Source organism: Phyllostomus hastatus, unplaced genomic scaffold (genome assembly GCF_019186645.2).
Source record: "Phyllostomus hastatus isolate PE091 unplaced genomic scaffold, TTU_PhHast_1.1 phas_scaffold_46, whole genome shotgun sequence".
NCBI classification, from domain to species: domain Eukaryota; kingdom Metazoa; phylum Chordata; class Mammalia; order Chiroptera; family Phyllostomidae; genus Phyllostomus; species Phyllostomus hastatus.
This window is the reverse complement of record NW_025334032.1, coordinates 37,430,345-37,455,921: the sequence shown is the minus strand read 5'-3', so window position 1 is coordinate 37,455,921 and position 25,577 is coordinate 37,430,345. Positions and strand designations below refer to the sequence as shown.

At 42.1% G+C, this 25,577-nt stretch overlaps 1 protein-coding gene across 8 annotated transcripts in view; it reads right to left on the bottom strand.

The window, feature by feature from the left end:
* The window catches only part of SORBS2 (sorbin and SH3 domain containing 2), a 186,670-nt gene that overhangs the window by 68,719 nt on the left and 92,374 nt on the right, over window positions 1–25,577 (bottom strand). For 4 of the 8 annotated variants that reach the window (XM_045821519.1, XM_045821515.1, XM_045821522.1 and 1 more), the window contains exons 4-7: window positions 16,795–16,844; window positions 11,836–11,928; window positions 6,186–6,212; window positions 5,830–5,954 (exon numbers count right to left, since the gene is read on the bottom strand). In XM_045821519.1, coding sequence (XP_045677475.1) covers window positions 5,830–5,954; window positions 6,186–6,212; window positions 11,836–11,928; window positions 16,795–16,804 — 255 coding nt within the window. In that variant the 5' untranslated portion in view covers window positions 16,805–16,844. Of the gene's footprint in view, window positions 1–4,360; window positions 5,003–5,829; window positions 5,955–6,185; window positions 6,213–11,835; window positions 11,929–16,794; window positions 16,845–25,577 lie in introns of all 8 variants that reach the window. The other 4 variants (XM_045821514.1, XM_045821513.1, XM_045821512.1 and 1 more) reach the window with 3 other exon arrangements.

Genomic DNA, 25,577 nt, shown 5'->3' with positions numbered 1-25,577 from the left:
CTTCAACGTCAACATGAGGGAATGAAACCCTGCCCCTTCAGAGCAGGGGGATCTTTTAGTGTTTGGTGTGGTGCCCGTGGGGAGATGGACCACCGAGAGTCCTGCAGGATGCTAATGCCGGGAGGGAGAGCCAATCAGAGAGAGCTGGAGCAGCTCAGAGAGCCTGTCTCGTAGAGAGGAAGTGGTACCCTTTGGTGATCCTGGCCGGCCATCAGATCTGCATGACGGTTGATGTCAAGCAGGCTGTGGATCTTATAAAAAAGTCATACTTAATTTTTTCCCGTCAGACTTTTAATTGAATAAAAGAAATTCACCATATAAAAGGTCTCTCTCAGGGATAGGTACCTGAAAAGTCTGAAGAAAGCTATTTATCTTTCTGTTAGGAGAAATGCACAAGTTCACGTAGGTCTACACAAAATCCTACATGAACTTTTGGGGTTCACGCATACTCGAAGCATGTCCTTAATCTAACAGGTTAAGAAACTCTAACTCTGGATAAAAGACAGATTTCCTTATCCTACTTTTATTTAATAAGATTCTGTTGTTGTTGTTAGAACACAGTCCTTATTAATGTGATACATTTTTTTACTGTACACAGTTTTAAAATCTCTAGAACTTAAAATATTTTTATAAGACTACATCTTTGTTATTAGTAAGTTTTTATAATAATTGCGGATTTTATTGCAAGTAAAGTGATAGTAGCATGGAGCTGTAACAATTACAAGTTAGTGGGTTAGAATTTTGCTACAGGTCTGAATGCACAGGGCGGCCTTGGGCAGGACCATGCCAGTGGAATGTCTCATAATAATGCGGTTTCACCAGAGCGGTTTTCATAGAACATGAAGCTCTTTAGTTTTGCTTCGACTAAGTGAAAATTCTGTTCAATAGAAATCATGCAAAAGGACTTGAGTTATCTTCTCAAAGAAGTTTTCCCTTTAAAAGTAAAAGGGAAAATCTAATGATTATAATTTTTGTAGGATTGGCTTGCTCATATGCTTTGAACTAGAAACAAGTTAAAAGCTAAGGCATATTGCTACTTAAAACCATTATTGTTGTGGGTAATATGGTCAGTTTGTACAGCCTTGTGTCCAGGAATGGTCTGGATCCAGTTATTTGTTCTTTCAAAGAGACACTGTCTACAGAAGACAGAACTATTTCACTTTTTGAATTTCTCAAAAATTCAAAAATACGCTTGCTCACAAGTTTGAGTTTTTTTAGTGTGTGTGTGTGTGTGTGTGTGTCCGATAAAATCCTTCCAGGTGAATCATACCGCACTTAAACTTCTTTAGATAAAACTCAAAAGTTCAAGTCTATTGGTCACCCACACAAAAGCTTTGAACTATTTTGGGATAAAGATGTCAATCACCTCTGAGATTAGTTGGGGCCCCTTTCATAGAACCCTGAAGTCCACATTACAGAAATACCCCTGTAGACACAGGGAGAGAGAGAACCACAGTGTGTGTATTTCCCTGAGGACAATGCGAGATGAGTAGGGGGACAGAGGGAAGTGTGAGAAGGGAAGAAGGAAACATTTTCTCAGTCTGGACTGTTTCTCAGTCTGGAATGTTTTAGCTTGAAGTAGCAAAACCAAATTTGAAAGGGGAACAGAGGTGTGTGTGTGTGTGTGTGTGTGTGTGTGTGTGTGTGTGCCTTCCCCACTGAATTGTGAGCAGACAGAAGACTGCACAAAGTCATCCCAGTTGTCTGAGTCTCCGTCTTTGCAAGACCATGCAAGGTCAAGGCATTTGAATATAAGCCAAGCGTCACCAACTTTCGGCAGGTGTGAGGTCCTTTTCGCTGTCGAGCTGTAAGGGAGGGAAGGGCTGGAAGCGCCAGTTTGCTGCTGTCCCTTTCCACCAAGGAGAGGGGCCGTGCTTAACCCTCCACACGTGAGTGTTCTAAGAAAGAGCGCCTGGTTATTCAGAACAGCACTGAGCCGCATAGGCCAGATGAATTCAATCCTGAGTGCTAAGGGGCACCTGCGGGGGAAAGGGGTCACTACAGTTAGGTGCAATCCCTTGAGGAGTGAGGGGGCCAGGGGACTCAGGAGGGGCTAGTGGAAAATGTATTTTGGGTTGGAGGGAGGCAGGCATGGCAGACTCCAGCGCCTGCCCTGGGCCAGGGGTGTGTCCGGATTGCGCGGGCCGGGAGTCAGGTGGAGCGGCTGGGAGGAGCGGAGGTCGAAAGGAGAAAGCACGGCCCTCCCTAAGGTGGTGAGATTAAAAGTAAAATTGAGTCCATGGAAGCAAACAAAACATGTCTGTCGTTATAACTTTGTTGATTCAGGAGCTATAAAGGAGGATGAGGTGAGGGAGGCAGTTACTTTAGGTGCAAAATTTAATGGAGGGACCAAAACTCAGTGAGAGAAGTACTATTGTCATGCAATCGTAAAAATGAAAAACAAAAGTCAGTGCTGAAAAAATTCACATTGAACAAAATCTCAAAAATTTAAATAATGACCAGGTCCATATCAAGCCATACTGGAGACTGAGGAAAAGGAAAAAATCGTATCCTGGATTTTTAATGGAAACAATTATATTATAATAAAGTAATATTTTCAAATTCTGCGTTTGCCTGATCGATCTTATTTTCAGCGGAGAGAACAGCCATGTTCGATCATTTCTCCTTGACCAATGATGATCTCAAACCACTTTTAACTAATATAAGATGAAGTACAATGAGAATAGTTCTGTTTTTGGTATAAATAAAGTATATACACTGAAAAGAATGTTCAGTTTTAATACGCCTACTTTTCAGCTTTTCAGTATTTTTTAAACTACTGAAATGTTCTAGGAAAAGATGAACAATGCATAAACACACACGCATATATGGGGGACACGTTTTTCTTTCTGTCTCAGGTTCCAACCGGCTTAATGTGGCGCCGAGTTCTGGGATCTTAACACCCGCCTTCCGACCTCCTTGATGGGGAGCCTGCAGGCCTGGCTTCCCAAGGAACAGACAGAGTGTGTTACACCCTGGCAAAGGGACTTGCCAGGTTTTGTTCTTTTTTTCAGTAAAGCTGACAGTAATATACTTAAGAAAATGCCTAGGAGGGAGTGATATAAAAAATCAACCTTTATATGAAGAAATCACTTTTATTTAATTAGGTGTCATAATGGTATTTTCATTATTTTTTTCTCTTCACCCATTAAATATAGGCATTAAAATTTTGAGAAACTTAAGGATCTAACATTGACTTTACTACTAGCATAACTGGAGTTGCCAGTTGAAAACAAATGACAAAATAATAAAAATTGCTGAAGTCTTGTGATGGATACTTATAGTGGGTATTATTACAAAACTATTTCTATCGTTTTTAAGATTTTAAATCTCCATGGTAATTTTAAAATAAACAATTTAAGAATTTTTTGTGAAAAATCATGACCTCCCACCCCGCCTCATCTGTGACAGCCCCTTTTGAGGGGAGGTGGCGAGGTCTGGCCACCCCGTGGGTACCGGGTGACTCCCTTCCACGGGCCCCCACTGAGTGATTGGGAGGGGGCATGAATGGACTGAACTGGGCCAGTGAGGTGCTGCCTCCTGCCTGGGACTTTGAATTACGGAACACTGAAGGCCCCAGCCAGGTAGCTTTACGCCCCGCACTCCCAGAGGCGAGGTGACAGACACAGAGTTGGAGGCAGAGAATGCCGTGGAAATTCACGGGCAGCAGAAGCTAGGAGATGAGCGTGAGGTCAGCTCACAGAGCAGGCGGGACCCGCAGATGGAGGAAGAGAGAGTAGCTAACGTCCTTCTCCGGTTCCCCTACAGTCTGGCTGCACCGCCTGCCCACCTGTCATGATATAAGACTGGCCCATAACCTCATGATAAAACCCTTTTCCCAGAGGTCTGAACAGCCTTATAGTCTCTGCCCAAGACCTGGGTGACAGGTGATCTAAAACGGTCACACGGATTTGGGTATCTTGATGGCGTGTGGCATCTGAATCAGGCGAGTGAATATTTAAGAGATTTTATGCATGCAAATGAAGTAAATCTAGGTTCTAAAAGGTCTGGCACGGAACTCAGTTCTTTAGCACTTGAAGTACTTTCAGCACCTAAAGGTTTTGCAGAATCTTAAGTGGTAACTGGCCATTGATGATTTTAAATAAATACCTAGAAGGAAGAAATTTTTAGAACATAATTTCTGGATAAAAGATCTGTACACTTATATTTTTTAAGCTAAAAGAACCCTGGACATTTAGTGGTGAATGAACAGGGTTCCAAATAGGAAGACGGTTTCTTTCTCCTTTCCCTTCCTGGTCGGGCACGGACAAAGCAGTAGGTTACACAAGACGCCAGAGCAAAGGGGTTAGGGTCTCGCCAGGACACCTGTGAGGAGGGATTGCAAAGTGTAATGCATCACCCGGCAGTCTGAGGACTGAGAGGTCGCAGCAACTGCAGACTTTTGTCTCTCTGGCTGGAGAGGTATCTTTGCCGTCTCTGGAGAAAGCTCAGGTGGCTGTCTGTGGCTTTCGGGTCCCTGTCCTGATGGGGGAGCTATCTGAATGGAAAGAGATGCTGTGTGTTTCTCCGGCACTGGGGTAGGGGGCGGTGAGCAAGGCCTTTTGAGAAGCCGTGGTTCGGCAACAGATTTGGAAAACTGTGGGGTCGGGAAGGGGATGCTGCTTCCTAGGTCCTGGTTATGGATCAGTTTCAGCGTGGAGATTTTCCGAGTCTGAGAATCTTGCGTGTAGGCCTCTCGTAGGAATGGGGTCCTCGTGTCAGCATCGGGTGGGGGGCTTGTGCTGGAAGCTGGTGGGAGCAGATTAGTGATTTTCTGTGTGTACGACACAGTTGTGTTAGATTCTTCGGAATATACGATTGTCTGGCCGGCGTCGTCGTCGTTGGAATACATAATTCCCTGGGGAGGTTTTTTATTAGTGAAGTACTCTGTAGAGGAGGGGACTTGTGTGTTTGTTACTAAGTGGTCTAAAATGTCACCGTTGGTGGGGCTGGTTATCAAGGAGCTACCACAGCCCTCTTGTCTGGGTGGTGGGAGAGGTACCTGGGTTGCCAGAAGCATCGGAGAAAGAAAGGACGTTGAAGGAAAAACAGAGAGAAAGTCAAAGTTAGTCATTAAAGAAACCAGTGGCAACTCTGTCCTTAAAGAGAGTAAAGCAAAGTCATGTCTCCTTAGATGCCATACATTTTGTTGGCTAGATGGATCAGTTTTATTCCATTTAGAAGGTGTTTTATTTTATGATCAAAAGCTGCCCTCTAGGGGAAGATACTTTTTATAGAGAACACAGTATAAAGTTTGTCTCAGTCTACATCCTGGGGAATTATGTTAAAAGTGAACATATGCTCTCTTGCCTATTTTTAGGCTTTGAAGAATATATATAGTATATATAAAATATCTATTTTATATATGATAGATATATAACTTCATTACTTGTATCAATAACACTTTTCATGCTGCAGCACAATTTGGCTAACATCCCCAACACAGAATCCCTTTAGTTAACATAATAAACAGTTGCATCACTCACATTTATTAAGTATATAATGTGTTGCTGACCTCACAGCTGTGAGGTCTAAAGCACACGCTGAAAACGTTTTAAGAATCAGAAGATACCCTAAGCCTTATGTTAGAAACTAACCTGCTCTTATCAGCTGGATCAGGAGAAACAAAGAACCTGTTTTGAACTTAAGACTTGTCTTCCATGTTATCCAGACAAGTCTGACAAGCAATACAGACACAACAGCAAAAACGCACTCAAATAAAACATGTATCGGAATATGCACATATTACTAGAGAAGAGACAGGAAAGCGGTGGTCTAACAGTCCTGCTTTCACAGAACACGGCAGACGGGAGTGCGCAGGAGGAATACCTGAGTTGGCGATCTTTTTTCCTGTAGATTTGGCCGGACGCTTCTAAAGCCTTTTGCTGCAAGAGAGGAATATCGAGCGTCTCCGTTCAGTGTCTCGCGACTTTGAGCATTGTAAGATCTCCAAGCTTTGGTCGGGGGGACACAAATTGGACACAAAAATATCTGCATTCACGTTTAACATTGTTTGAAATAAAAATAAATATGAAGTTTTCTTTGGAAATGTAATTTAATTTAGTATGCATAATAGTAAATGCAATTGAGCTTTACTGTGAAGTTAACAATGTGGTTATGAATATGTTAAAAAAAACAGCTCACAACAAATAGCATGGTTATTCAGAATAGCTTTTTTTTTGTACCTGCGTCTGGTGACTGAGAATCGCGCCCTAAAAAAGAAAAAGAAATGTTGAAATTAATATGCGGGTAAAGGAAATGAACACTCAAGAAGAGCTCACTTGCCAAAGAACTACATGCATTTTTTTTTTTGGCAACATTATCTCAGTTCTAAAATCCTGGGTCTGTAAAATATGCCAATGAGAAGGTTGTGCATTTATTTTTTACTTCAATTAGAATATTATTCATTATGTAACTATTATATATAATTAACACGTATGTCAAATACTGATTTTCCCTCCAATATTATTGTAACCATGTAATTTTAACTTATTACTGCCCAAGCTAAATGTAGGTATTTCTAAATATCAAATTAAAGCATCCAAAGGTATCTGGTCTATACAGAAGTGTTTCTCGCAGCTTTAAATCAGACCTCTGATCCTTAGCTTTTGATGTCCTGGTGTTACCATACTCAGCTCCTGTGTTAGATAGCAATCCATTTTTTGGTTGTCTGTATTTTTTTTAATGTGAAGAAAGTATAAATGTGTCTACCATAGTATGTGATATTTGAAAACGTTCTCTAGACTTTGAACTGTTTTCTTATTGCCATTGAAAGTCCTTTCATATTCAGATATGAAGTAGCTGTTAATGGCACATTCCATTGTCCTGCACCAAGCTGGGGGAAACAGATTTCAGTACTGAGAGATTGCTTTTGACAATGCAGTAAGAAAGTAGCTCACGGGTACGTTTGCTATCAGTTTTATTGGACTTACACTTTCAAGAGTCTTCTATCACTTCTGCACATTTGAGGTACTTGATTTATATTGCTTGGTTCTATTATACCATTTTGGCCGACTTCACCCAGAATCATAAAACCTTGATTTGGAAAGGACGTTAGGGGTCATGCAGCCCCACCTCTGTCCTGGTCCTGGACTCCTTCTAGATGTGCCTGAGACCATCCTTAAATCGCCACTGTTTCAATGCTAACAGAACACAAATGTTACGTGAACATGTAAAAAGGACTCTGTGTTCTTCTTAATGCTGGAGGAATGGTTGGTTTGGAATGTAAACATGTGAATTTGCCATGATAAAAATCAGTTGAGAAGTGCAAAAATTTGAATTTAGATCAGAGATTTGATGTAGTTTCTCCCCAAATCAGAGGAAGAAAAATAAATGTGAATCAGCCCAGAGTACACCAGAATGACTCTGGCTCAAACGAGTTAGAGAAGAGTAACCTATCTTCATGTTCTACGATAACTGCTAATTTAGTGTGGATCGCAACTCCAGTGCATTCAAAGTCAGAGCAGTGAAATGGGTACCGTTAAGTGAAAATAACCCTGAAGAGTTGTGTGGAAATGTTTACGAGGCTCTATTTCTAGGATTTGGTGGAAGCAGAAGTGACTGAAATTCTCAGTCACTTCAAAGCTAACGAGGACTCTGTGGAGAAGGCGCTGTGCGACCCGGGGGGCGGTGCCTGGAGCTTGCTGTGGGGCATCAGGGAGGGAGAATTACTCACCTCCGAGGTACCACGTACAAGTCTGGGGACTTGGGGAAATGGCAATGAGAAGAGAAGCAGCATCAACAGTAATAATTATTATTTGTACTGTAATTACTTGCACGAGAATAGGGATCTCATTTCACTCTGGTTTGATAAAACTTGAGCTCTCGCACTGAAGGCTGTGTGGTCTGTACTGGGGACGGAGGGTGCAGGACCCCGAGGCTTGGGGGTTCCAGAGGTGCAGTTGTGGTGAGGAGGAGGAAGGCACATTGAGAAGATTCGAAGGACACTTTGAAATGAGCTTCCTCTAATGGATAGTCCTTAGGGGCCGGTTCTGTTTCTTACTGGTGATCACACCAAAGATTTTGGAACCCTGAGTGGGATAAGCATTAAGTGTGAGAATCAGCGGTCAGTCATTCTAAGCCCAATGGGGGGGTCCTGCCCTCCCGCCATGCTGGGTTCCAAATGAAACTGTCCCTGTGCTATGGGAGATGTGAGATGTTCATCACGGCGAGCCCCGCTGAAAAGTCCTGCTTAATGTCATAGACATGAATGTGCAGAATTACCAGAAAGGAGAAAGGAATAAAAATGGCCAAGGATTCGAACGTCATAGGATTCGAACCCATATTTTAATGAAGTTTGTGTGAGTGATTAAAGTCCACACCTGGGAGGGCGGTCTCTTCCAGACACTCGAGTGTCCAACATTGCGTCTTTCTTTAAGAGAAATCCAGTGATAATATTTGAAACACTCAGTTTTTTAGAGCCTGAAAGATAAATCCCTTCCGCATGGATGCTGCTGACCTCGGCCCTGCTGGCCCGTCCTCCCTGCCAGGAGAGCTGGAGAGACGGGGGGCAGGTGTGGGGAGTGCCGGGGACCGCCTGGACCCGGGCCAAGTGGAGAGAATACGGGTTTGAAAAAAAATCTGAGCAGGTAAACGACTTGGCAGGTGCGTGGGGAACGTGGGTTTGTCCGCTGTCGTGAATATTATTTGTGATCACTCACCGTGAAAACACAGCGAGGATTCTAGGGATCAGAGCCCCGCAGTTCTAGTGTGCTTCAGGAGATGGTCATTGCGCGCCTGAACAACTCAGAATGGGTCAATGGGGCAGATTTATTGTTCCGGGCTTTTGTTTTGCATGCGAATGTGAATATGGTCTTTGAAGATTAGGAACTATCACCTTCTCTCACTGGTACAGAGTGCAACCCCTGTGTCCAGCCAGAAGCGGGGTGAGGACCCCTGTTGGAAGGGCTGTCCAGGTTCACTTGGGTCTCGGGGTCGGGGACCGGACCGGAGGCCCTCAGAGGTCCTTCCCGACTTTGTGATCCAACATCTGAATTCCTTTTAACTGATGTGCTATGTCAGACATTGTGAACTATGCTTGCAAGTTATGATGATTTTAATTCTTATAGCCCCTTCCTTTAGAGCAGGGGTGTCTGACCTTTTAGCATCTCTGTGTCACACTAGAAGAAGAGGAGTTGTCTTGGGCCGCACAGTAAATACACTGTGACACGTAATCACACACACACAAATCGCATCATGTTTGAAGTGAATTTACGATTTTGTGTTGGGCCGCATTCACAGCTATCCTGGGCTGCATGGGGCCTGCGGGCCGTGGGCTGGGCACCCCTGCTTTAGGGGGTCTCGTTACTCTGTAAGAATTAATTTAAACAGATTAATTAAATTCGAGGTAACTAACTGAATGCCTGCAGTGTTTCTAAGGACTGTGGTAAGCCTCTTATTTTGTTCATTTACCCTCCATCTAATTTTGTCAAATCTTTGGGAGTCTAGGAAGCAACTAAGTTCTCAGAGAGATAGGAACATGACCAAGTCTATTTTGGGGGAAAGGAAACTGCAGTTACAGGCAGACGGATTTCTCTGAGGGTGTGAAGCTCGCAGGTGGTGTTTCCTGGCCCAGCGGCCCGGTCGCCGCAGCAAACCGGCCTTAGCAGCGGGTTAGACTGCCAGGTGGTTTTGGTAAAAGAAAACAGACTTCGGAAAGGCTTACTGTGTCTCTGTACTCATTGTTTTGGTTCTAGCTTAGACTTAGAACGTCAGGGTGTACGGATTATCCAGGGGGATTGCTTCTTGTGAGAGGAAAGAGAAAGACTGATTTAGGGACAAAGAGGTGATGACTAGCAGCTTACATGGACTTTGCACCTGCGAGGTGAGAGCGGGAGCCCTAGAACCTTCCGTGGCGGTGGCCTTTCACCTACAGGCTCTGCTGTTTCGGCATTATCTAATGCAGTAAATACTCATTCATCCCCGTGTGATTCACAACTAAGTTCTCATAAAGAATACAAATAATGTGAGGGGCATAAAGAGAGGGCGATTTCTTTCTTCAAAATGTAGTAAAAACATTAACAAGAATTATACCTACGTGTCTTAATAGAAAAGAGATCTATTTTTAATGTAACCATTGAGTGCAAAATTCAGATGACTTCGCTCTCTGGAACCTCACTCCTAATGATATAAAATTTGACATGGTCCATGGCCACTACATACTTATTCCTGAAGATCATTTCTTATTCCTCAAGTACCCAATGTTTTCTGTTGTTTAGATTCTGAAGCATTAAGTGTTTCATGTTTAGTGATGTGAAGTTGCTGATGTTCTAGTGTTGGCTCTCCTCAATGCCCATGTCTAATTCAACCACGATTATTGTGGTTGCCTTTATAAATAAGAGTTTGGCACTGCTGAATCAGCGCCACATTGCCCAGTGGGTGCGTCAGCCAGTGGCCCACATCTGGGTGGTCTGGGCTACAATTTTACTTGGTTGAAATGTCAGTGATATTCATGGTGTAGGCATTTCGAGTATCTGATGGTTCTGGACTTTATTTATTTTCTTATTTCCCTTTATTCTCATCTCCCTCAGGTATTCCATGTACTTTCCATTTCATTTGTACTTTCTCTAACATCGTCTCATCCTCATATACACATGAGCAAATATGTACAAATTATATATATATAATATCTTCATATATATATGAAGATTCTTAAACCAAACTGAAATTGTACTACATACATTGCAATGAACTAACATTTAAAAAAAACTTTCGTAACCACCTGGCCTGGTATTGAACCTGGACATTGAAATCCACTTGTGGATTGGAGGTGGTGGGCAGGAGTGGAAGCTTGTTTTTCCTCAACAAAGCTGGGGAGTTTAGGATCAAGGGCCTTGAAAACCAAGGATGCCTTGGGCATTCAACTAACTCCTAAACGTACGTGCGCAAAAGACAATGGCATGCACAGTGAGAACTGCAATTATTTAAACCCTCTCTGTGCCTTTTCCACTTCTGCTCCCAAACTCCACAAATAGAAATAAAAACAAGGAATGGCCAAATAACCAACTGACGATCTAAACCAGTCAATCAGTCACCAAAAGGGGTAGGTGTGTCTCTGGGTCCAGCGTCCCTGGGGTCGCCAGGCTCACGTTGACCTTCCGTGGCAGCTCTCCCTCTTGGAGAGGCCGTGTCTACAGCGCAGGTAAGTCACGGCAGATGTTATTATAGAAATACCCACCTGAGGAGACGCTGAAATAGCGCATTCCTGCTTACTTCCCAGAGTATATTTCTACCTGCGGTATCACGTTAATCTTAATTGTGCCCAAATGTTTAAAAATCTGTATTAGAAAGATCTTCATCGACTAAACTAAAAAGAGGCTTAAGGTCTCTTTCAAAACAAATAATCTACCATCCTGCTTGCAGCCTTTGGTGAAGAAGCAAATTAATAAATACTCAGTTTCGTACAAATCCCTCTTTCTGATGCCCTTTGTCCCTACCCCGCAACAGTTTTTAGCTTAAAAAATAACAAAAGCACCTATGAGTTATCTTGATGAAATGTTATGTAACTTCAGTTCATAAGAGACAAAAACTGAAATAGTTATTAACACCTGCAGTTACTCCACACATTTTGGCAAGTGACCGGTGTTTTTTCTTAGATTTTAAAAATGTTTTCTACAAGATATCAGTTTCCTTTAGCTTTTTTAAAAAAATTTTTTAGAACAAACACAGAAGGGATAGGAGCTATTCTTTGGGACCAGAAAAACAAGAACTTGTTGAGACATTAAAAAGGTATTTCAAGTCACTTTCTTCATCCAAACAAGATAATTCTGGAAAGAGAGAAAGGTCAGGTGAAGCCATTCGCGGGCGACCCTCGGGGAGTTAGTGGTGTTATTATACCTGCGGCCAACAGGTTTGGAGAACTCTGAACCCTCTTCACGGATGTTAATGTGACAGACATGGCGGCACGTTTGCGAGCACACCCACCGCTATCTGGAAGCAAAAAAAAATGACATAGCAGAGGCCACAGCAAAGGAGAAAGCACATGCAGCATCATGCATTTTGCGTGGAATGTGCCAGACGTCCATGAGGAAGATGAACGCTCAGAATTAGCCACCGCGGAATCCATCCGCAGATTTTACAACACCCCCCCCCCGACCCCCGCACTACAGCGAACAAAACCGACCCAAAGCAAAAAGCAGCGGTCTGCTTTAGAAATAAATGCCAATGCCTTAGTAAAAAAAAAAATCAGATTTACTTAACATTTTATGGTTTTTCTTTAATGAAACACAAGTATAAAACTCAACTTTGTGTATACCGTTTAAATTCAACCATTAAATTTATAAGCAGTGTAACTAGCTTCTAGAGTTCTGGAGAACCTCCACCTCAGGGTTGAGAGCCATGGTATAATATACTTCTGTATCCATCATTCAGCTTTACTGTAGTTGAGCTATTATGATTCCTGAAGATAGTTTTTCAGGACCTCTTGAAGTTATTAAATGAGGTAAGCATAATATAGTTGATATACAAGACTCATAAAGAAACATATAGCATTATGGAAATTGTATGTCTTCCCACATTGTTACTAGTTGGGGAAATAATTAGCCTAATTGAAATCACAGATAATATTGATATATATTTATACAGTATTCAAATGATCATTTAAAAAAATTAATTTGTTCTTATGCTTTTCAACATGTAGATGATGATCTGTATATTGACATGTATGCAAACCACAGCATGAAGCAAAGTAAGTGAAAATGTACCCACTATTATAATGTGATATAGGTTTAGAGTTACAAGACTTCTACAATTGGAAGGTTAATGTTCTATTTATGAACAGATTCCAATTCCATTCCCACATTCCGTTGCATATGGAATGTGCAATAAATAGTTTTTCTCATTCTCTTGAGACCAAAATAAACTTTAATTTAATTCTTTTTGAAAGTTATAACAAGAGAGCCAAATAATGTAACCACCAATATGATAACATAATCATTATATATTGCCACATGCTGTTCTAATTTTTCCTTTTCTTTATTTCTTTTTTATATATTTTTTATTTTTCAATTTCAGTTGATATAAATATATTAGTTTCACGAGTATAACATAGTGATTAGATATTTATACTTTTTCTTTATTTCTTGAGGAATAGTATCCACTTTTTTATTGGACACGAGGGAACTTACTCTATTAATTTTTGATAAAATCACAAGTAGTAAGGTCAGTAGACCTTAAAATTGGTAGAACGGTTCTCATGTCAAAATATAATTTCTTAAACATGTTTAAGATAACAACTTTCTAACACAGATAATAATTAAAACAGAAAAATGACTTGCAGCCACAAAAGAAAGTCCAATCAAGACTATCATCCAAGAACAAACACAGAAAGACACAGCATGGTGGAAACGCACGACTACAGAGTCTTTAAGAGAGGCACTGGCAGGACTTAGCGAGCTCTGCGAACGGAAGGAAGCTACGAGCAGTGAGTGTTTCTGATCGAATGGAGGGAATGTCGCTATCGCCTCTGCAGCGTGTGACAGCTACGGTGGTCTCTCCGACGGTTGTGTGGTCAAGGGTGTTGGAAGTGTGAACTGAAGGCTCTGGCAGAGGTTTTATTTTTCAGTTCCGTTCATTCTGAGCATCCAACAAGCGGTGAGAGAGATGGGAAGGGAGGATTGCAGGAGGGGGAGGAGGTCGGGGTCACTGGTGGAACCCATGGCTCCCAAACTGCACTCAGGTGCCCCCCCCCCACTACCTCAGCTGATTCCTGAGGGTTTTGAGGGGGTGTTTTACATGTTTGAGGAAAACTCAGTGATGTCTACCAGGTACTGCAGGAACTGCTAGCCTGAGGTGGTTCCCAGTCTCAACATAGTAAAGATGGTGCTATCTTTCTTTAGATGATGCCATGTCTTTGAGAGGCTGGGTTTTGGGTGATGGGCTGTGACAAAAGGCAGGTACCCTACAGCAGTAGTTTTGGACCAGTGAATGGGAGGGGTGATGGGTAATCTAACTCCAAGGGCTGCGGGCTCTGCAGTGCCCAATAAGCACGCACATCCCACTAACAACTGTGGTCATAAAGAATAAAATAAAGTGGTTATTTTTTCAGTTTAAGTATGTTATTTTTCCAGATTGCTTCTGAGTTGACAGAACATTAGTACTTATTAAGTTGTTTGCACCTAGCTACTTGGTAAATGCCACTGCTAGATATTTCTTTTGGCTTGAGAGTGCGGGACACGTGGCTGAGACATCTTGGCGCTGTAATCCAAGAGAGTGTGGGGGCCCCTGGGTGAAATCGTTTCTGCATTCTAAGTAACTCTGAGACCTGGGCGACATCAATGGAGGATCTGTCTTCATTAACAGTTTCCTAAAGAGCTTAATTTGACACGTTGAGGCATTTGTGAAATTGCTGGAACAGAGAAATCTATTATATTCTGTTTCTACTTAACGTGTGTGCGTTGATACGTGCCGTGATTTCCTGGAGACATTTTTAAGACCTCAGAATGAGGATGCTGTCTTGCATACTTTAGGTCATTCTGAACAACCCTGATGCTGCTCTCACCCTCACTCACTGATGCCCGGCGGGGTTGCAGGCATGGACGACCGGCACCCTCTTCCTCCTGAGACTCTTGGAAGCCGTTTCCATGGCTGAAAACACTCGTGTGGGCCCGTCACCGACAGTGAATTATTTCACGTCTTTCTCTCTTTCTGTTCTTCTACAGCTAAGACTTGCCTTAGAGAGTAATGGCTCACAAATTGTTAGAGTGGAAATACGCCGTGTTTTATAGGCACAGGGTGTGGCAGAAGTAATGCCTCATGAGTGTGGCTGATAGGGTCAATAATATGGGTGTAATAATTCATAGTTTCAAGTTGAACATTTCACCTAAAATATCACGTGGTGTGCTTGAGTGTGATATTGTTATATTGTGGAAATGACATACTTACAATTTTGTAATTAAAAAGGGCATTATTTGTGCTGGACCCTGTGTTTTTATACATATTTCAGATCCTTTAGTGTGAAAATGAATACATTTCCTTTGGCTCATTTATTATGTATCTGACAAAAAACAAAGAGCTGATTTGCTTTAAGATAATCTTTTTTTAACCTCGGTGACAGACACATAGATATTTAAATAGGAATATATGCATGTTTAATGATTGGCAGGTAGATAATGAAGACTAACTTTGTCTGTTAGATATTTAAGTACTTACTGATTTTTACTTTGTTCTGTACAAACAGCAACAGTGCTTTTTACACCTTCCTGCCGCACTGTTCACACATGTTTTTTAAAAGTGGTATGTTTTTAAGCAACACCATAGTGTTAGTTTGAAATCTTAAACTAAGGGTTCATCACTTCCTACCAGTTTTATATGTGTAAGTTTAAATATCATGTTTTACATGCATATGTATATGTAGGCTCACCCATACAAACAAACTAACTGTGCACATTAGCATTCTACGTAGAGACACACTCCTTCTTTTTAAATGGGAGGATGCTTAGGGGGTAACATTCATGCTGCTACAGCAGTAACTCGGCTCAAGTACCCCAGAGACATAAACAAATATATGAATTTCTATTTGCCTACTTTGCCATTAGGGACTGAATTCTAGGACTAGGAAGATTAATGATTGAATGCATTGTACATGAATATGGTATCTTTAGTACAATCACATGCTGTACCTCTGTTATAATGGGGTTATAATAAATAGGAAAATAAGCACGAAGTGAAGGGTATTAGGAAGTGATGTCTTCAGGCAACTTAAGCCTGTGAGAAGATGCCTCAGAACAACTGTGCAAATCCTGCCACTTCCCACAGTTATTATTAGCTGTGGAAATATAACCTCCTCATGTGGACGGCCATTCGCTGCTGGAGTGACTGCAGTTTCGCATGACTTACCCTAGTGCAGCTTAGTCTATTCTGTTTACTTTCTTCAATCTCCTTTATCTAATATTATTTCTTCTCTCATTTTCCATGTCCGGTTCCCACTCCTCTGATTGTCCAAATGCCCTTACATTTCTAGGGTTATAATTTCTCTTCATTTCTGGGTCTTCCTTGTGTATTTTGACTGTCTCCAGTACCCTGTTTCACCTGTTGCCCTATGCATCTGTGGTTGACTACAGTCTCAGGGGCCAGCTGGCCTAGAGTTCAGAGGTCAGTCAGAGCAGGTCTCTGCCAAGGGCAGCCACAGAATCATGGGCAGCGGGGCACGTGGCTACACCTGGTCTAGGGATTAGATACTGGTTCTCACCAGCGGCTGCTAATCCTCCCGTGAGGCACTTTGACAACAAGACACAGCAAACTTTCTAGCGGTTGCTTCGAGACAGGAAACGCAGAGTTCAGAGGCACCCATGTTGTTAAACTAATTGAAGATACTGCTCTCACCTCTAAAACCGTTAATGCTTATGACTTTAGGTGTAGTGTGCCTATGGATGAAGTTGCTTTCGTGTGAATCTCTGGCACTCTCTGCTGACTGTCCACATACAGAGTTGATAGAATGGAAAGCTAAATATTTTCTGCTAGAGCACCTTGCCTTTGAATTCAGCCTACTCTAAGGGGGGTTTCAAATGTACGCATGCAAATGACATACGCCCACTTCCTAGGGTATGTGGGAATAGATTTCATGATGTGATTTACAGAAAAAGGGAGTAAGAGTAGATGAAGCCATAAATTCTACTTTTGATTTCTAAGAGGTAGAAGCACAAAGACAAAGAGTTGAGTGATGAATTTTCACTATCCATCCAATCAGAAACTCAGTATCGCATTTACGATCAGCAGAGGGCTCAACTAATGATTTAGGGCCACGATGACTTTTAGAGAGCAAGGCTGGAAGGTTGAAAACTGACAGAGAGGGCGTACCTGTGTTCATTTTGACCTTGGAGGGTTTGTTAGTAAAGTCTTCAGTTTTCCTGTAGGGAAAAAACGATGTATTAATTTGTTCGCTAGCATGTGGAACAAAATAGCATGAAAGTAGGGTTGGTTTCTGTTTTGTCTTTGGTGTACCTGTGAGTTATTATCACATTATCATTAGTCTTATTTAAATCAGGGTTTAATAAGTTGAGCAGAATTTAGAATTCTGTGGAAGTTAAACTTCAGTTATTATTGGTCCTATGATTATAACCATGAACTTAAGTTTTTATTTAATGGTGACCTTTAGTGGATGAAAATGGAGAGATGTTCTTGTTTTAAAAATTCAGTTTCTTTTATAAACATTTATACTCACAGGCTTTGTTTTTTAAGCCCGAAAAGACCATTAGTTGTTAAGTGTCATTTTTCAGAATTTTAAAACATACCTAGGAAGTCATTACCATACACTATTCAACCTATTATATTCAATTTATTACTGGGCTCATGTATTATCAGGGCATATTTAATGTATTTAATATATATACGTTGAACAAATAGTCAAGGAAGGTAAGATTCATCTACTTTTAAGATGCAGGAAATAGCCCTGACTGGCATAGCTCAGTGGATTGAGCACAGGCTGCGAACCAAAGTATGGCAGGTTCGATTCCCAGACAGGCCACATGCCTGGGTTGCAGGCCACAGCCCCCAGCAACCACACATTGATGTTTCTCTCTCTCTCTGTCTCTATCTCCCTCCCTTCCCTCTCTAAAAATAAGTAAATAAAGTCTTTAAAAAAAGATGCAGGAAATAAAGGGTCACTATAAAACCCACTTCTGTTTCAGCATCAGATCCCGTGGTTTCCCCCAACAGAGCGTTTGATGTATAACAGTGGAGATTAATTCACGAGAAATGGTCGGCGGAGTGGTGCCTGCTGTAGAAAACAGTTTTCTTAATGGTGCGTATTATTTTATGATGTGTGAGATGACATAGTTCCCTCTCTGGCACACGGTCTTAGCCCGTTTTCAGAGTTTCTGACCTCCCCAGCTCTGAGACCAAAGAGAAGGCCACGCTCCCCCAGGAAGCAGATCTTGGAAGAGCACGAGCTGAAGACGTTCAACCCCAGCCGCCTGCCCGGGCTCCTGGGCCGGGCCTGCTGTCAGATGAAGGCGAGCTCGCCCAGCAGCGCGCAGAGTCTGTGTGCGCACGAGCACTCTAACGTCTGATCATTTTACAAAATCGTATAAACTTTATGGATGAGTGGGGATAGCACCGACATGAAACCATGTGTCATGATTTGTCAAGAAAGACTTCTGATAAATACATTTTTCTTTACTCTCTGCCAAGACATCAAGTGAGCTTCCTGTTTCCTTGTCTCTGGCCATCTGGGCTCTTGTCCTGTCTGCCTTTCAGAAGGTTTCTCCTGTCCTCCTGTGTCTGGCCTAGTCACCACTCCTCAGTTTCTTTCAGTATGGCCGTTGAAGTCCACCTCTGATAGAAAGCTTGCTTTTGTCCATGACTACTGTGAAATTCTAATAATTTAATCAAAATATGCACACCCATAGAGAACGACACCTATCTTTTCTTCCAGCATGGGGGAACATGGTGGAATAAAATAACATGAAAAAAATACTCTGAACTGATATGAAATATAATTCTGAATGAAGAGGAAAATGATTTTATCTTTTATGACTAGATTGAATCAACTAATACCTTGGTATTCAAGAAATACTAGGGCAGTGACCCTATAGAATGAGTAAAATCGCGGTATTGACATTCATCCCCATTTAATTTTTAGAGTGACACACTGATAACAATGCAGACGATGTTCTTGTGTCGTAGTGTTTGGGCATCACCTGACTGTGTTCAGTGTCACACTGGATACCGAGCAGTGAGTGTTGTGATGTTACAGCAGATCCTACAAGAAAATTTCATAGGCCGAATGACTTTAAAATATGATTGGGGGAAGCTTTATCATGACAAATTTTATCCCTTATTTTACAGTGCATACAAATAAACATTCCACCCCCCACCCCCATTTTATTTCCAGAACACACAGAAAAGTATGACACATTGCTAAGAAACTCTGCTTGGTGACCTTGGTACCACCTGTGTCACAGAGATGCCAGTGAAACCAGGGAAGGAGGCAGTGGTCCATGCAGGAGCTTTGAGAAAGCTCCATCGAACTATTTATTTTAATCTCTCAGTAGCAAAGCTCCTGATATGTTACCCTTAAATGGATGAAATAAGTGGAAAGGAAAAGCCTCAGGGGACGTCTGTGACCAAGACGGAGGCCACTGCTAAAACAAGAAGGCATAAACATTCCCCCGAAACCGAGGGCTGGAAGGACATTCCCCAGATTCTACCCCTTTTCAGGACACTTCATGTTTAAAACTGTTTCAAGGTTTCAAACCGAATGACAAAGAGAATGTGCTGGAACAACACTGATGGAGAAAAATATCAAACATGCCTGGAAGGTGAGGCTTTCGGGGTACAAAGTCTACTCACACACAAAAAAATGATAGTGCTTTTATAACTGAGTTAGAGAACTAATCATCAACATTTGTTGTTTGAGTTCACTGCCCGTATTTACCCAATGTCTCACACCCGACAAGTAAAATAGGATTAGCCCGAACAAAGACGGGTGCCACAGATCCTCGAGCTTTCATCTTTAGAGCGATGGATCCTGTTACTTATAATTTGTGAGGTCGTTTTAGACTCCACATTGTTTTAGATGTCAAAATGTGAAATGACTAACTTCCTAATCAGGCAAGACATTCTCCAAGTTGTTAAAAGAAGAGCCACGGTAATTGAGCCCTGCAGGAAGAACCTGAAACCGAAAAGCTTCTTGGGTGACTAATAAAAATGCATGCTTCTATTTCCATTATTTGCACTGAAGCCATTAACAACTCCACAGCTGAGAACTCTCTTGAGACGGTTTAAACTGAAGCGAGCCTAATCTCTTTTGTTCTGTCCTGAAAAAGTGTCTTTGATTATACTTATATAACAAGCCCAGATTATTCTGGAAAGCATCAAATTCCTAGAGTGTTTGCCTGCTACCAGAAGAGACAGCATTTCAATGATGTCCTTAAATTGGAATTGAACCAGGGCCAAGACTGTGAAAAATGATGATAAAACAATGCGGACGACCGTGGACCTCAGCAGATAAACCCAAAACAAAAACTCTGCATTCATGCCGAAATAATGGTCCACAGGGGGTGTGGAATGGTATTTACTTAAGTTCGGTTCTCGCCAGAGTCTGATACAGAAGGCAACTTCATGGGCATCCTAATCTGTGTGTGGCAGCGGATCGGCTTCTTGCTCGGGTCAGGGCAGCGTCATTCCCAATGTGCATATGGCCGACGACTGTGTTGGTTGATCAGGGATGGGAAACAGCGTCCGTTTGTGTCTGCAGTCTCTTAGTTCTGCTTGCGTTTCTTCCCATTCACAGACACCGCATTTCCTCGACAGATCGGAGCAGCCTGGGACTCCTGACATGCACTTGTCCGTAGACCGGCGAACCGAACTTCTGAGTGAGGGCCCTAAGAAGGGGTTTGGTTATTCCCGCATAGGCACCGACGTGACCTGGTGCCCATAACCTTGTCGTTCTGCTAGAATTCTCCTGATTTTCCGGCAGCTCCTTCCGAAGGGGAGCAGAGGCAAATCCTTTCCTCAATTTCAGCCAAGAATTCTGCGTGTCGTTTTATTTTTATAGCCTTGAATTTAGAGGCATCAAGGCTATCTAAAAATCTGTAGGACTGAGTTTTAGCCTGGTTCGTGTGAGAAATTGCCCAAGAGGTTTTTCATGGAATAATTTTAATTCAATTATGGCTAGGGCTATTTTGAAATTAATCTGTTCATAGCTCATACAGTGTTCAGAATATGGGACACACCATCTACATGGTAAGAAAACATTGAGGGATGTGTGATTTTTTGAGAGAGATATTTTAAACACAAGAAGTAATCAATGATGCACATTAAGGTTATGCACCAGATTGAACCTGAATTTACTTAACATGGGGTCACGTGAACCACTGTTTCTGGACAAACTAACTACCCTGAGTGGACAATACATTTCTCTTTCTCTCTCTCTTTCTGACTGTAGTAGGATTAGAAGTATTCATAAGTGCCCAATGATTTCATTGTTTAATTACAGTCACATGACAGTTTAGGTTGATGGCTTTTATTTTTATTTATCTTTTTTATTACTATGTCAAAATTGCTGCTTTGAAATATGCGCAGGAAATACACCCAGGAGTGTATTTTGTCCTTTACATCCCTGAGTCTGGAAACCTAAGAGCCCACCTCAAGCCCTGCTGTGAATGGTTACTCTTGATTGACAGCCAGTGTACGATGCCAACTCCTAGTCACCTCTGTCCCTGGCCGGGGGTTACCAGTCACCACAGTCACCAGTGAGCACCTCACCATGAGGACTCCAGGTTCCTCCACTGTGCCTGAGCTCGTGGTGCCTGAAGGTGGGGCCTTAGTGTTCAGGAGCTAAATGGTCCACAGCCTTTGTGCGTGGATGCTGGGGTCTGAACATATTCAGCATCATTTGAAGGACTAAGAAGAAATCACCATAAACAGTGAAGACCCAAAGCACACGAGGCCATGGATTATTTTTACAAGAATATACACGTTTTCTTTTTAAACATACCCAATTTCCCAGTGCCGGGAAACATTTCCTGAAGAAGAGCACAAGTTTTTCCAGGAAACCAGCAATTTTCCTCTTGAGTCGTTAGAAATGCAAGCTAGTGAAAACACAGGTTTTCCATAAAGATTATGCGGGTTAGAAGTAAGCGGTCATCACCCGGTAGATAAATTCCTTTCTGATGCTGCTGCAAAGCCTCCAAGTCTGTGAGTCAGTCTCTTACTTAAGTGTGAAAAAACGCTGACTTCCTAACACATTAAATGGTCTTGAGATGTAATGTCGCTCTAGTGCTTCAGTTTGGTGCCCTTCACTTTTATATTGTCCTACTTAAGGAGGGTTACAGGTTACATCTAAATACGTACCAACACACCTTTTCGAAGACAAAGTCTTTTGTGTAACTTGATAGTACAGCCCTAGGAAAGTTCCACTGGCTTCTATGACGTATATCAAAGCCCAAATGGATTCCTAGTGAAAATGAATCAGACACCTGATGGAGGTCTGGCGGGGCAGGCACATTACCAGAGACGCACGAGGGAGTGGAACACAGGAACACGGGTGACAGGTGAACTGAACAGCGTCGGAAGGAGGGGTCTTGGAGTCAGGCAGGCTTGCATTCAAACGGCACTTCCGCCATACCCAGCCATCGAAGTGCCTTATACCAGTGTCACTGTCATCTTCAGCAGTAGCAACAGCAGCAGGGTCAAACCTATTCCCCCCCCACCCCTGCTCCTGCAGCAAGCCATCTCCAATCCAGCAAATACACGGGACATTATTTTATCGATGTATTAGGCTAATTTGTATATATTCCCCCATCTTCTAATTTTCCCACCCCCAACTTGGCAACGTAACGGAATCAAAAGGGCATCCTGCTTTCCAGACAGATTTTTGCTTCTGTAACACAGCCTTCTTGGAGCTGAGGCTCCCCCCTTTCCCATGTTGCAGAGAACAGAGAGGACGGACTAAAGAAATAATTGAATCAAACACTTGCCTCCTAGACCAGCTGAGTCACTGCTACTGAGTCTAAAGGAATGTGACACTTAAAGGTTGTGACAATTAGTCTTTTAAAAATGCTTTCATTACCTTTGACAGCTGATAACTCAAGGTGATAGCTGGAGGAAAGAGATGTCTATAAACTGTCACATAAAGAATCGTGAGACAAATTGCAGAGTAATGACCTCCTGGTAGCTGCCATTCCTGTTTAGTTTGCTAAGGGAACTTCCTTGCTAAGTTTCTTCCTTTCTTTGCACCATTGTGTAGAGGATCATGCATTTCAATTTGGAGCAGCGTTATCTCTGATCATTAAAAGAAACATTTACTTCTTCCTTCCCAATTTGGAGGAAGTAAAACTGTCTCTATTTGCAGATGACATGATATTATATATAGTACTCCCTAAGACTCCATCAAAGAACTGTTAAATCTAATAAATTCAGTAAAGTTGCAGCATACAAACTATGGAAAAATCAGTTGCATTTCTATCTACTAATAATGAAATATCAGAAAGAGAAATGAATAAAATAATCCCACTTACAATTGCATCAAAAAGTACCTAGGGCTAAATTTAACCAAGGAGGTGAAAGAGCTTTGGCAAAATTCTTCATGACATCTCCGTGTACTGGGTGCGGAGGTGTTAGAGGGGGTCATTCCCCCATACAGGGGAATGAAAAGTTTCTGGGAGTGCCTTTTGCTGGCTGTGTGTCTTCAACATTTTTATTTTGGGGAAAAACAGGGTGGCACGCTTATCAGTTCTACAGAAGGCACACAGGCCAGAGAGGAATAGGTCATGAGCAGAAAGATAGCATATATTGATGGGCTGAGTTAAACTTCAACAGGGATAAATAAAAAGTTCTGTGGCTTGGTGAAACCAAACCATTTCATGACTGGGTTGAAAAGACTGGTTTCTCACAACCTCATCTAAAATAAGTCTAGGGACTGTCGTGGACTGTGAGCTCAGTGGGAGTAAAATAGAATTAAATCAGGGAGTAAATGAGCAGTGGTCGTAGGAATCAAGGAAGGTCACAGTCCCACTCTTGCAGCCATGTTGGGGCCATGCTGCCGCGATTTAAAAATGTCCTCATTTTGGTGTTTGACCATGCGCCAGCTGGGCACGGATGTGACCTCCTGACCGGGCTTGGGAGGCTGCGCCTGCGTGCTGAAGGGAGTCTGGGTGAGGCCGCTGTGTTTGGTGGGAAGGCCAGCCTGAGCGCCAGGGGGGTGTGGGCAGCAATAAGAAAACTTACCAAACCCTGGCTGGTGTAGCTCAGTGGATTGAACGCGGGCTGGGAACCAAAGTGTCGCAGGTTCGATTCCCAGTCAGGGCACATGCCTGGGTTGTAGGCTGCGGCCCCCAGCAACTGCACATTGATGTTTCTCTCTCTCTTTCTCCCTCCCTTCCCTCTCTAAAAATAAATAAATAAAATCTTTTAAAAAATCACTTAAATGTTTAAAAAAAAAGAAAAGAAAACTTACTGACACGTATCCTGATTTTTTTTCATTTCAGGGAATTAATCACTGAAATGGGGATTTTAACCCCCAAAGCCAGTGGCTTTTAGGGTTAATTCTCTTAAATAATCCAAATTTATGCTTTGCATTGATGGGAAGACAGATGGATAACAGTAGCAATTGGAAGTTTCAATACTCCCTTAAGATGTACCTGAATTTAAGAAACATGATATTCAAATGAGACTTTCTCTATGATGGTTTTTTTTACTGTTATTTTCTTTTTATTAAACTTACTGAGGTGACATTAGTTGATAAGAGTATGCAGGTTTCAGGTGTACATTTCTCCGATACATGACCTGTGCCTTGTGTTGTGTGCCCACCACCCAAAACCAAATCGTCTTCATCATCCATGTTTGGTCTGTGCTGTTTTTGACAATCTGATGTACAACTCTCATCAGAACGAAGTGCTTTAAGGCTTCCAAATTATCCAGCAAACCCCTGGGTGATATCTGTTGCTCTTTGGTTCAGCAAAATGCCAACCCCAGTGACCTCATTTCTAGTTCGTAGCCACTTGCATATTCCCAGCATTCTTTGTTTTTTATACCTAATATAGTCCTCATACCCTGCCACTATTTAAAGCTAAAACTTTCACTCAATACACCAAAAATAGGCAAAGAAAACAATATACAAATTTATACTTCAATGATACGGTGGAGAGCTAGAGAAACCTACTTGAACAGAGATTTTGTTGTTTCATAATACCCTGACTTGTTTAACATGGTGGCTAAAGCTGGAAATGGTTGAAACACCTTTTAAGATGTTGTTGGGCACATTTAAACATGCGTGGTTAAATCTTGTTTGATTTACTCTTTATTAGTCTTGCCCCCGCTTTTGTCTCTGTAAACAAGCTCTCCGCTTTCTTCCTTTTATCCTTGTCCTTTTATGACCTGGCACTCACCTACATTAAACCCTTCTTTCATTTAGTTGACTAATATTTACCAAGCTTTAAATAGGATTGGAGTATATTGGTCTCAAGCAGATTCTATTGGAAGTCCATATTTTAATGACTCATTTACATATGAAAATTCAGAAGAAAGAGACTTTTAATAGCATCCTATTTCTAATAGCATCAGAATGATGTGGTAGGTAATGACCCGAGTCCGAGCTGTCATCCGAAGCTGTCTTCCCTCTCAGCTGCCGAGCTTACTAAATCCAGAAGCAGGACCCACAGAACTGCCTTTATACGGCCTGTCTTCCCATGTCATCTCAAGGGCCCTTCAGCAGAGGGTATCAGTCTAGGGTTTCACTTGCCGAAAGTCATATCCATTCGATAAGTCTACACCCAAACAACTTGCATAAAAGTAGACTTGGGTCAAAACATTACCATCACCTTTTAAAAAACGTTTTCATCATGGGCGGTGGTGATAAGGACACTGGGGGTGACGAGGGTCATTGACTGCTTGTGCCTGTTAGAGTGGGCAGTAGAGACGACCTTCAAAGCAGACGGGTCTCGGATGCAGTTTGGCATTCCGAACGTTACATTCTTTTGCACGTGTCATATTTCAAAGAGGAAAGGCTATTGGCCTGGGAGGAGACAAAAGGCTAAAAGATCTAAGCACGTTGTGTGTTGTGTTCCGAGCCAGTACTTTCATTGCATTTCTTACTGGCTGACTCAGTCCTGTCTTCACTTGCTAAACTGCAACAGCCT